The sequence below is a fragment of the Apodemus sylvaticus genome, chromosome 14 (assembly GCF_947179515.1).
Source record: "Apodemus sylvaticus chromosome 14, mApoSyl1.1, whole genome shotgun sequence".
Taxonomy (NCBI): Eukaryota; Metazoa; Chordata; class Mammalia; order Rodentia; family Muridae; genus Apodemus; species Apodemus sylvaticus.
Window position 1 is genome coordinate 17,892,169 of NC_067485.1, and position 12,856 is coordinate 17,905,024.

Below are 12,856 nucleotides of genomic sequence, written 5' to 3' on the forward strand. Positions count from 1 at the left end.
ACTGGACTCTGATCAGTGGCTCTGGCCACTGATGTAACACTGTCTTGCCACACTGGTAGGCTTGGAAACAAGATGCAGTGTTGCTGAGTGGGGTCTTTCATTTGGTCCTGGGAGGTACTTTGTAATTAACATAACAGTCTCTGGAAATCTAAAATAGAGGAAGAAAGGTCAGTTGTTTGTAGTAGGTGATGCGGGTGGATCAGCCTTCCCTACCCTTACACCAGCTATCCCTGAGCAGAGCTGGAGGACCAGCCAAACAACTGTTAGTAGGCTGCAAAGGCCCAGGGATCAATTACTGCTGACCTTGCATTTCCTCTGCAGCTCCAAAATTCGCAAACAATAATTTAGGGCTAAGAGTCATTCTCTTTCCTTTGTACTCCAGTGTGGGAACTAGAGGAAAACAGGACCAACGGTTCTCCAAGGACAGCAACACACTTAGTCCTCGTCACTATCTGAGGGGGAATAAATAGGGAGACCTGTTGATTCAGAAGAATTTTACTAGGATCCTGGGTTCTAGTGTAAAGTCAGACACTTTTCTCCTCTTCTTTCTATCCTGGCCTATAACAATTAGAGTTTGGGAGCACTAGGTGGGAGTCCAACGCATGGTCCCCAAATCTCTAGCTTCAGGAAAGAGGAGTGTTGGAGGAGAGGTTTTAGATGCCAGCATGCAGAACATGGAACATAAGGAACTCCAAACAGCCTCCACTAGTACAGATGGCCAAGCAAGGGGCAGTTCTGGGACATGCAGGGACTTCTGGCTGACATGGTAACCTGTCACATGCAGGGACTTCTGGCTGACACGGTAACCTGTCACATGCAGAGACTTCTGGCTGACACGGTAACCTGTCACATGCAGGGACTTCTGGCTGACACGGTAACCTGTCACATGCAGAGACTTCTGGCTGACACGGTAACCTGTCACATGCAGGGACTTCTGGCTGACACAGTAACCGTCACATAGCAATCATTCCAGGACTTCGTTCTTTTCTTTCTTCATCGGCTTCTTTTTTGGTCTTTTGAGACAGGGTTGTTTCTCTGTGTAGCCCTGACATTTTGGAACTTACTCTGTAGACAGACCCAGCTGGCCTTGAACTCACAGAGATGCCTCCTGAGTGCTGGGATCAAAGGCAGGCACCATACCGCCTGGTCAGGACTCTGCTCTTTGTCTGTGCTGTCCTGGCTAGTTTTATGTCAACTCGACACAAGCCAGAATCCTCTAAGGGATCTCAATTGAGACAACGCCTCTACAAGATCAGGCTGTACACAAGCCTGTAAGGCATTTTCCTAATGAGTAATGTGGGAGGGCACAGCCATTGTGGGTGGAGCTACCCCTGGGCGGGTTATAAAAGAAACCAGGCTGAGTAAGCCAATGAGCAATCTGTAGCCAGTGCATTGGCTCCTGCCTCCAGGTGCCTGCTTTGCTTGAGTTCTTGCCCTGATTTCCCTTCTCTAAGAAAAATCCAAGTGTAAGTGAAGTAAATCTTTCCAACCCAAGCAGCTTTTGGTCACGGTGCTCCACCACAGCGGGACCTAATCAAGACACACCCAAAATTAGAATTTTACCTTTCCATTGACTTGTAATGTAAAACTTTAAAATGTATTTTTAAAACAGCTCAAAGGGAAGATGAATTCACAGCTGTTTAGAGAACATTTCTAATCCGCCTGAGAGGAAAAAGCTTCTTAATCCCAGAGGACCAGAAACCCCCAACAAGAAAAGCCTAAGACTGTAGAATCAGCCCCGTGTGTGTGTGTGCTCTGTGGGGACTCTCAAGTCCTAACCCCATGTCTCGGCCTGGTCACAGGGTGTGTCAGGCTTCGGGTCTCACTGGAGACTGAGAGGATTGCTGTATGCTGAGCCTGGCTGACTACCCAGTGGGGTTCAGGGCATCGTGGTGCTACCAGGGAAAGCCTGTCTAAAGAAAATTCCCAAACCCAACCCCAACTCCCAAACCAAAAAAGGGCAACATTTTCCTACTTTAAGCTGTAAATAAATTAACCACTCGGAAACAAGTTGAAATGGAAAGGAGCTAAAAGCAAACACCCCCCACCCCAAGTTTTGTACTCTGTGGCTGGCTGGCTTTCTCCATTACTCCAGTAAGCCTACTCTTTCCTTTTCTGGAGGTAGTGGGGAGACAGCATCTCTGTGTGGGACTGGTGACCCGGAACTCACTAGGTCCCCGAGATAGTCCTTCAGCTCACTCAGGCCCGCCTGTCTCTGCATCCTTAGTTCTGGGATTAAAAGTGTGGTAATTCTTGAAGTCTATGCTAATGCAGTCTTCCTTCCTCTCTTTCCCCCTCAGTAGTGTGGTAATCACTTCATGAAAAGTTTCTCTAATGCAGCCCTAAGTCTAAATAGAGAAAAAAGTCCCTAATCATATTGTATCCCCAGGCAGACACCAAGTTTTAGTAGTTTTCTATAGGGTTTAGATATTTAGAAAACTTAAATATCACTCAACTCCTGAATTTTCTTTATAGTGTTGTTAGCCAAACAATTTGCCAATCATTAATAAGTTTGGAGAGCATACACAGTTAAACAGATAAAGCAAACACGATTAAAATTTGAGGGCTTTTTATTATGAAAATGAATTTATTTTTTATTTTTATTTTTTTTGGTTTTTTTTTTTTTTGGATTTGGCTTTTTCAAGACAGGGTTTCTCTGTAGAGCCCTGGCTGTCCTGGAACTCACTCTGTAGACCAGGCTGGCCTGGAACTCAGAAATCCGCCTGCCTCTGCTTCCCAGAGTGCTGGGATTACAGGTGTGCGCCACCACCGCCCGGCTGAAAATGAATTTTAAAGTTCTCAAAATTCTAAAGTGTAGTCTATCCAATTACAGAGCAGGAAGAGACAAAAGCTGGCATTCCTAACATTTGTATAACAACTCAGGAGGTCAAAGAAAGCCAAGGCTCTCCTAAGGAGAGTGATTTTTTTTTAGGACCACCATCCCACGGTCTTAAAAAGTCTGTTTAATTCCAAAATCATGGGTGCTAGCACAAAAGCTAGCATCCCCTCTCCCTTTTTTAAAAATAAAAGCAGAAATGTTTAAAAGAGATTAAAAAAAAAAACAGGCCAGGCAGTCAGCATGGCAAAGGGCAAGCAGACCAGCAAACAAGAAACCACAAGAATAAACCCAAACCTAAGCAAGTGAATGAAATAGATATGCAATGTCGTCTTGTTAAGAAAATACACGTGACGAGGACTCATGCTCAATCTTGTATACTAGCTGTGAGTTACAAAAACTTGATTATTTTGGGGGAATGTTATTATTTAGCGAGGCTTTAAGTGCAATCCTAATTTCTAAATGACACTGTAATCCTGGCCTCATCACTAACTTTACACATAAGTGCCGTAACTTATCAGGCTTAAAAAAAGAATTAAAGAAAAATCCATCAAGGCATCTGTCTACATCACATGGGCCCGTGTTTGAGATTAGTGGAAGAATGCGGTGTTATGCATGAAACTGTCAAAGTATAAAAATAATCTTTAAAAGAAAAAAAAACTATAGAATTCAGTTTGCCTTGTCTCGAAGACACTGATGGGGGCTTTGGGTCTGCATGAACGTGGTGTTCAGTAGCTCTGTGTGATGGATGGGTCACTCCTGTGTACAGTGCACCCCGCTCCATCAGCGGCTTGTTCAGAAAAAGAACATTTCAAAAATTGGAGGTAAGCAAAAACCGCTCCTTTAAACTTTCTTTTTTTTAGGGGGTAGGGTTTCATGCTTCTCAGGCTGGCTTCCAATCGGATGAGATGACCTTGAACTTCTGAACTTCCAGCCTCCACTTCCAGAATGCTGGGAGTACAGCTTGAGCAACACGCAGGAATCGAACGTGGGGCGTCGAAGACACCAGACAAGCACTGTGCCAACTGAGCACATGCCCAGATCCCCTTCCGACGACTTCGTTCAGAACGTTTGGTCTCAGCTCAGCAAACGTACCGCCGGCGCCTGGCTTTAGCGGGACCCTCCGGGCCCGAGCCCCTGAGGCAGCGCACGTCCGCCCGTCTCCGGAGGGCGGCGCAGCGCCGGGAGGATTGCGCCTTTCTGGGAGTCTCCTCAGCTGGGTTCCCACGCGAGCCCGTGAAGCCGCGGTCCTGCCCCGGGAGCGACGCCATCTTGTCGCCGCCGTCCTCCGCGGAGGCTCGCGCTCCCAGGTTCCAGGCTTCCCCGCCCCGCCGCGCGACACACGCGGCGGAGGAGGGGCGCAAGCTGCCGGCCACGCCTCCCGGGCCCGCAGCCGCGCGCGGGGCGGAGCCGGCCTCCGAGGCCCGCGGCCTCGGGGCGCGGCCTGCACGGGGCCCAGGCGCCTCCCCGAGCCCGCCCGGCTGCGGTCCCCTAAGGGCCCGACAAGCCAGGCAGCGCTCCGCCTTCTCCGCCCCGCCGCCGCCCCGGGAGCCCGGCCGCGGCCCGGCGCCGCCTCTTCCGCCTCCCGCGTCCGCGCGGGCGGGCCCGACGTCAGCGCCGCCCCGCCCGGCCCAGCTTCGGCCTCGGCCTCGCAGCGCGGCGGCGGCGCAGGTCCCTCCCCAGACATGGCCCTGGGAGGCGGCAGCACATGGCGGCCGCGGCGGCCGTGAGCGCGCCCCCGGCCAGCCCCAGCCCGCTCTGAGGCTGCCCGCGCCCGCCGGCCGCGCCACGGCCCCGCCGCCCCCCGCCCCGCCGCCGCCGGCCCCGCCGCCCGCGCGCGCCCGCCCCGCCGCCGCCATGGGCGTGCAGGGCTTCCAGGACTACATCGAGAAGCACTGTCCGAGCGCCGTGGTGCCGGTGGAGCTGCAGAAGCTGGCCCGGGGCAGCCTGGTGGGCGGCGGGCGGCAGCGGCCCCCGCAGACCCCGCTGCGCCTGCTGGTGGATGCCGACAACTGCCTGCACCGCCTGTACGGCGGCTTCTACACCGACTGGGTGAGCGGCGGCCAGTGGAACCACATGCTCGGCTACCTGGCGGCTCTGGCCAAGGCCTGCTTCGGAGGCAACATCGAGCTTTTCGTCTTCTTCAACGGCGCGCTCGAGAAGGCCCGGCTGCACGAATGGGTCAAGCGGCAGGGCAACGAGCGCCAGACAGCGCAGCAGATCGTCAGCCATGTCCAGAACAAGGGCACGCCACCGCCCAAGGTCTGGTTCCTGCCTCCGGTCTGCATGGCCCACTGCATCCGCCTGGCGCTCATCCGCTTCCACGTCAAGGTGCGGCTGGAGCCGGTTGGCCGGGGTCTCTTAGGGCTGGGGCTGGGGTCTCTTTGGGCCTGGGTCAGGGTCGGGCCTGGTGCCCTTTGGACTGTGATTCCCTTCGGGTTTGGGTCAGGGCTGGGGGTCTGGGGTTACTTGTCAGGAGTCACAGTGGGGCCACAGGCCTCTTGGTGCTTCTTTGGGCTGGGCCTGGAATTGCTTGGGTAGCGATCTGAGTTGAGTCTAAGGTTCCTTGGGCCAGGGTCAGAATTGGGTCCGGGGTCCCTTGGGCCAGGGTTCGGAGCTTGGCCTAGGGTCGTCTTGGGCTTGGTTTTGGATTGGACTTGGAAGGTCTCTTGGGCCAGTGTCAGCCCGGACCGAACTAGTTCCGGGAAGCCCAGCCTGTCCCAGAGTGAGCCCCCGGTGCTCCTGCCTGTGGAAGGCCTCAGAGCAGGCCTCAGTGCCTCTCAGGGACCCAGCGTGTCCCCATGCCCAGGCTTGCTGCAAGCTGGTAGAGGGGGCCTGGAGCAAGATGGATGCCCGGGCCTTTAGGCCTGGTGTCGTTGAAGTCTGCCCACAGCATTCCTCCAACTCTTTGGCCTGCTGTTGTGGGCCCATAGACTTGTGCATAAGACACTTGAGGCTGACTGGTGGACAGACCCTCACCCCGAGTGGGATTGGTGGTGTCATCTCCCATATCCTCAGTCTTTCTTTCCCCTCCTCTTGGAGGCGGGCAGGCTACCTACCCACTGGCCTTAGCCTTAAGTGTATACCCATCTGTCGAAATTAACCCGCTCTTTCCCAGCAACAGGTTTATCTTGGAAGCCTGTAGAATAAATGATGAGAGTAGATTGCCAGTGCCTTAGGCTGAAAACAGCCTTCAAAGCTGTGGGCGAGGAACCTTGTGTATAGACCGGTCTGAAGGCAGATGCCCTGCTCCTCAACCGTTGAAAATGAGATGTTTGGAGAAATTGTCTGTGGTAACATTTTGGTTTTAGATTTCAAGGTATTGTAAACTTGACGATGTGGGCTCTTGTCTTGTTCTGTGGGTTCTAAAGCGGGTCAGTCCTGTGTGTCTAAGGTGAAGGTTCAGAACCAGGGGGAAGAATTTGGGGGTCGTTTGGCATGGGCTGGAGCTTGTGAGAGCTGTCTTTCTGCAGCACAGGAAGTGTTCAGTGACCTTCACCAGCCCTGATTGGTGGGTAAGGAGAGCTCCACATTGTCAACCCTGTTGGCAGAGGCTTCTGTAGCCAGAATTGGGCTGGAGCACTTGAGGGCTCCGGGGTTGCCCGAAAGCTGAGCGCCTAACTCTCCCCACCTTTGAATAGCTTGCACTTTCATGATTTTAAAAAACGCTTGTTTGGGGAGGGGCGAGGCTGTTGCAGTGTTTAAGACTTGCGGCTGTCTGCCAGCTTGCTCTCTTCTTTGGAAACTGAGCTTGAGTTAAAACTTTTAGCATGTCTCCCGCTTCCTGATCATCCCTGCTGGCAGTGCTGAGATGGTGGTAGTTAAGCCTAAAATGATTGCGGAAGTCCCACCCAGGATCCTGTTGCAATTGGTGAAGTTGTGTTTAAGGCCGTGGGTGGAGGTGGCCGGGTGCGTGGTGATTGGCCCAGGAGCATGGCAGCTACACAGCGTGTCATTTCTCCGGGAGTTCGTGTGAGAGGCAGCGTGTGCCTCTCTCTCACTTGTTCTCTGTAGCCTGGGGCTCTTGGAGGGGGAGCGAAGCTGCAGTTCTGTGATCCACCTCTAGGGGACAGTCTGGAAATGGACCTGGTTTAATGCTGGCTTAGTGATGGGAGGGAACATTTAAGACACAAAAAGAGCTTAATTACCTGCGTTTGCTAACTGCACAGGCCTGTGTTTTTAGTCAGTGAATACATTCAATAAAACATTGACTATTACTTCAGAGTAGAGTCTCCTCTCTCTCTCTCTCTCTCTCTCTCTCTCTCTCTCTCTCTCTCTCTCTCTCTCTCTCTCTGTGTGTGTGTGTGTGTGTGTGTGCGCGCGCCAGTGTTGCTTTTCCTGCCTGCTCTCTCTCAACCTTTTCTAGTCTTTGTAGATCCATTTTCTCAACTCTGTCTGAGGAGAGGTGAAAAAGAGTCTGCTGGACGCAGGAGCCCCAGTAATCGCCAAAAGTGGCACCAGAGAGAGGAGACGAAGCTGTGAAAACCAGACAGAATTCTGGGAGCTATATTCAAACAAGAAAACAATCCTGTGTACTTTGGTATCCTTGAGGGCAGTGCAGTATTTATCCTACAAGGGTGATTTTGAGGGCCTGGGAGATGGCTCAGTGGCTAAGAGCACGTGCTTTTGCTGAGGACCCAGGTGATTCCCAGCACCCACATGGTGGTTCCTAATCATCTAATATTCCAGCTCCAGGGCATCTGAAGCCCTCATCTGACTTCCACAGGCACCAGAGGTGAATGTGGCACACATACATACAAGCAGGCAGAACATTCACACACATAAAGCTAAAAATAAATTTTAAAGTAATGATTGACCGTACATGTTTTCAAGATTTATTTATTATGTCAGTACACTGTAGCTGTCTTCAAACACCAGAAGAGGGCGTCAGATCTGATTTGCTGGGATTTGAACTCAGGACCTTAGGAAGTGCTCTTAACTGCTGAGCCATCTCTCCAGCCCCTGTACATGTTTTAAAAAGGATGTTTTTTAAGTCATAAAAATTATCTTTGGTGGTCTCTATTTAAAGGAGTGTGTTTGTGTGTGTGTGACTGTGTTGGGTTTTTAAGTGTTTTCTGGAGGCTCACAAATAAGCAGTGGTGCCCTGCCACACGGTGTCTTCCCGAGAGGATGGGCGGCTGGGATTGGGGGTAGTTATGTTAGGTTGTCTTATTTACAGTGTGTGTGGGTGCTCTGCCTGCACTTTGTCTGTGCGGCTCCTTTGTGCCTGGTGCCTTGAAAGGAGTTAGAGATGGTGGTGAGCTATCATGTGCTTGCCGAGAATTGAACCCAGGTCCTCTGGAGGAGCTAGTGCTCTTCCAGAGCCAATAGGTAACTTCTTAATGAAACTTTGCATAAACACTGGTGTTTGGGCCTGAGAACGTTTGCCCGACTTGTGTGAAGGCCAGGGGTCCAGCACTGCATAAACTGGACACAGTGGCACACACCTCCAGTGTCAGCACTTGGAACGCAAAGGCAGGAGGAGCCCAAGTTCAGAGCTATCCTGGCCTGCATAGCATGTTAGTGGCCATCCTGGGTTCCCCAAGAACCTGCCTTTGGGGCGGGGGGAACAAAACCACCACCATCACCCAGAAAACAACTAGCAGTGTGGAGGTGGTTCAGTTGGTAATGCCTGCTGTAAGCAAGAGGAGAGGATCTAAAGTAGAACCCCAGCACCCACAGAAAAAGCTGAGTATTGCACTGTGTAGCTCCAACCCAAGTGCTGGCAGGGTGGACATAGGGCGATCCCCATGGCTGGTGAGCAGTAGTTCCACGAGAAGACTGACACCCATCGTCAACCCCGGCTTCCACACGGCATGTGCTTATTCACACACGTGCGCGTTCACATGCGCGCGCACGCACACACACACACACACACACACACACACACACGGAGCCAGAACTTCCCAAAGTGTCAGGTGGATGTCAAACTGTTCTCTCTTACAGTGATGATAACATTTAAAAGTCAAAACTGTACACCAAAGATAAGCTAAAATTTTTTTGCAGTATGTAAACTACTTTTTTTTTTTTTTTGAAAAAAAGATAGATATTGGTAAAGAAATTGCCATGAACACCTATGCATTTATTATGTTGTGTAAAAACATTTGTTACAAAAATACTGAAGCTGTCTTTTTCACATATTCTGGCATTTTAAAATAGGATATTTTTCATTTATTTATTTATTTATTTATTTATTTATTTATTCCTTGACAGTTTCATACATGTAAACTGTGTTGGTCATCTCCATTTCCATCCCCTAGTCCCACTCACCCATCTTTTCTGGTGTTTTATGAATTGGCAGAAAGTTATACTTTTCCGTCATTTTTATTTAGAGAATATCTCTTTGATAGAGTAATAACTACATCTTAAAATTAGATTTAAATTTATTATGTAGTGGTTGGGCACATTTTGTCATGGGGCACATGTGGAAGTGCTAGGACAGTTGTTTTTTTCCATGTGGGTCCCAGGGATAGAACTGAGGTAGTTGGACTTGGCTGCAGGTGCTCTTGCCTGCAGAGCCTTCTTGCTGGCCCTAGTTGCATGCTTCCTATAGGTGGTGCATCTCCTTGACCATTAGGATTGGATTTTATTTGAGATACATTGGGTAGCCTTACTTGAACATGGCTGGTCACTGGGAGAGTGGCCTTTGTGTGCCTTGAGTCATGGTAACCTTTGAAGCCTCAGGGAGCAACTTGTGTTTATTTAAAAATGTTGGTGACATTAATTCACTGGCACTGTCTAAACACCTCCCCTACTAGACTGGAGGTATCGGTGTGAAAGTTTCTCCTGAGGTTCCTCAGACCTCATCCTGAGTTCCTCCTAGTGAGGCTTTGCCAAATCAATGCTCTGGTCATGGACTTGGCAGCGATTACATGAAATGGTGTTCCTGTTTTCAGCCCAGCAGACAAAACACACTTGCCTTTACGGATGGTGACCGATTCCTGGGAGTCAGTGGTGAGGAGCAAGTGACCCAGTCAGCCTGGATGTGCACTGGGCCTTGCTCACAGTCACTCTGTCCGCAGTGCTCTGTGTCTTACTGACCGCTTTCCATTGCAAGAAGCAGGATCTCCTGACTCAGTCAGAACTGGAGGAGTTAGTAACCCTGCAGAGGGAAGTGCAGGCCGAGGTCAAGAGTCCAGTTTCAGTGTCTTGAGTATTTTAAGGGTGTGCCTACCTAGTGCTCACGCCCTGGCTATTCTGATAGCAGTTGTTGCAGTTACAATAGGAGGAGGGCTTCTGTGTGGAAGAAAATCACACATCACAGATGTAGAGAACTATGAGCAGGTCTCAGGGACCTTTAAGTAACTAGGAAGTACAGTTCAGAGTTTACTCAAACTGGTCACCCATTAAAAATAAATATTTTTCTCTAGTATGTCAGTTTGTAACTACAGTCCTATGTTTAACAACAGGAAGAATGCATATCCAGGCAGGTTTTTGAAGTATACTTAAATCTAACTGGTATGGCCTGTAGGATATATATATATGCACGCATGCCTATTGTTCTCAGCTACAAACCTGAACATTGTGTGGCTCTAATGAACACTCGAGGCAGTTTAATCTAATGATACTTACAACTCAACTTAGGAAAGGTCCAGTAGAAAGCTAGACACAGTATGTGTTAACATTGAGATGTTCCAGGGTACATGACTGCAGCTTACATCTTCAAGGGTCAGTCATTTTATAAGCTAAACAATATTTCATTTGTATGTGATATATTCATAGCTAGACATCTGAATTTCTCCTGCTTTTTGATTATTATGAAAAATGAATAGTGCTTCTATGAGCGTGGCATGTACATAGGTTTGAACCTCTGCGTTTTTTTCTTTTAAGTATGTACTCAGGAATAGAATAGCAAAGTCATTGGCAGTTTCCTTTATATGCGCGCACGCACACACACACACACACACACACAGGTATACATATTGGTAGTGTTGGAATAAGTCGGGGCTTCATGCTTGCTAAGCAAGTACTTTATCACTAAACTACATTGTCATATAATTAATTCTTTCAAAATTGTTTTGTTGCTATCACAGTGGCTGCAGAAGCTATGTGCTTTATGCCACCATATATTACTCATTATTAGTACTTTTTATATGTGTAAAATATATATATATATATATATATATATATATATGTTTTTTTTTTTTTTTTTTTGAGATAGGGTCTCTATTTAGTCCTAGCATGTCCTGGAATATGCTGTGTAGACTAGGCTGGTCTTGAACTCAGAGATCCATCTGCCTCTGCCTCTGCCTCTGTTGAGATTAAAGGCTTGGAGTACCATATCCCCCCCTGCCTGTGGTTGTCTTTTTAAACTGGTGGTCTGTAGTTTGTTTGCCCAGCCTTTTCAGTTCATATCCCCCTCTTCTCTTCTCTCCCCCTCTTCCTCCTCTACCCATCTCCTCCCATGTCTAGTCTCCTTTTTACTTTTCTCTCTTCAGGATAGGGTCTCACTCTGTGTAGCCCTGATTGGCCTGGAGCTAACTGTGTAGCTGTGGCTGGCCTCAGGCCTTCCTGCTTCAGCTTCCGGGGATTATAGACGCGGCCGCCATGTCCAGTGGCAGGAAAGCCTTTTAAGACTGGGCTTCTGTATTGCTAGATGTTCAGATTTTTCAAGTCAACCAGAAATCCACATTTTATTTGAAGATATCCCACTTAAAAAAAAAAAAAACAGGCCAGGCGGTGGTGGCGCATGCCTTTAATCCCAGCACTTGGGAGGCAGAGGCAGGTGGATTTCTGAGTTCAAGGCCAGCCTGGTCTATAGAGTGAGTTCCAGGACAGCCAGGGCTACACAGAGAAACCCTGTGGGGGGAGGGGGGTTGCAAAGCTGAGCAAACGAGGGCTGCAGTGTGCACTTAGCTCCGCGCATCAGTGTTGTTACTCTTGCCTCCACCTCTTCTCAGAGTCCTGCTCTCCTCCCACCTGCTCCATGAACTCTCTGCAGTGCTCAAAGCAGTTTCTTGGGGTTGCTAAATTGTGATTTTCTGGGAAGGCCAAAGCCCCTGGGGCTTCCTTGTGTGTGACAGACTTTTCTTTTTCACAGGTGTTGGGGTGTCCCATCCACATGCTCAGAGTGCCCGACACCCTAGCTCTCCTCTCCTCGCTGTGTGCCTGTTCCCTCCCTCCCTCTCTCTTTCCCTCCCTCCCTCTCCCACCAACCAGCCTTGTTCTCCACACCCCCACCAGCTGGGCCGCTGGCTTCTCATTCTGAATGCATTCTAATTTTATTGTAGCTGTCCCAGTAAGTGCCAACCCTTTCAAGGCCTGTGCTGTGTCCCTTCTGGACATCTTCCGGACTCCCCTTGCCTCTATCATTCTTTTTCCTAGTCTCTAGTTTTACTTTTCATCCAGACAGCCTTGAGCCTCAAGACCACTCCTGTCAGTCTCCAGTACTTCAGAGTCTCCTGACCATTCTAGTACCCAACCCCGGTAGTCCTACAGTAACAATACATCTTCCTCATTCCTAGTGTCCCTGACACAGAGGGCTACCACACAGATTCTTTGCAAACCCATTGGCAGGTTCTGAAACCAAACTATTGCCTATTTACCAGCATTTAATAACTGATATAGACTAAAACACAGCCAGAATCTAGAGATGCAAACTATGCTATGAACACTACTGTTTCCTGACCATCATACTGCTGGGCGGTCAGAACAGCCTCGGGCTCCCAGAGTTATCCCAGGTCATTCATCTTGCCCACCTCATCTTCGGGAGGCCTCTCTCTGTCATGCTCAGACTTGAAGCAGGGCATTAGAGTCCAACCCTGTTCAGGCTTGTAGACCCTTCTGTAGCCCTAGCTATTCCATCTTGCTTCATGATTCATATTCTCCCTACCCTGTTTATCTGTTCATGTGTTCATCCCATCGGTTTTGTCTTTTAGTTTGCCATCCATCTTTTACTTTGTCGAACTTTTACTCACATCAAAGCCTCTCTCAAATGCCACTTTCCTTCTAGGGGTGTGTGTGTATTTGTGTGCATGCATTTGGAGGCCTGAGCAGGACTTTGGATATCTACTTGTATCA

General features: G+C 49.4%; 1 protein-coding gene across 2 annotated transcripts in view; it reads left to right on the plus strand.

The window, feature by feature from the left end:
* The first annotated feature begins 4,600 nt into the window (after window positions 1–4,600).
* The window catches only part of Fam120a (family with sequence similarity 120A), an 88,112-nt gene continuing 79,856 nt past the window's right edge, over window positions 4,601–12,856 (plus strand). For both annotated transcript variants that reach the window (XR_007973281.1, XM_052157212.1), the window contains exon 1: window positions 4,601–5,167. Coding sequence is in view for 1 of the 2 variants with exons in the window: in XM_052157212.1 (XP_052013172.1) it covers window positions 4,694–5,167 (474 nt within the window). In the remaining variant the exon portion in view is untranslated. The remainder of the gene's footprint in view (window positions 5,168–12,856) is intronic.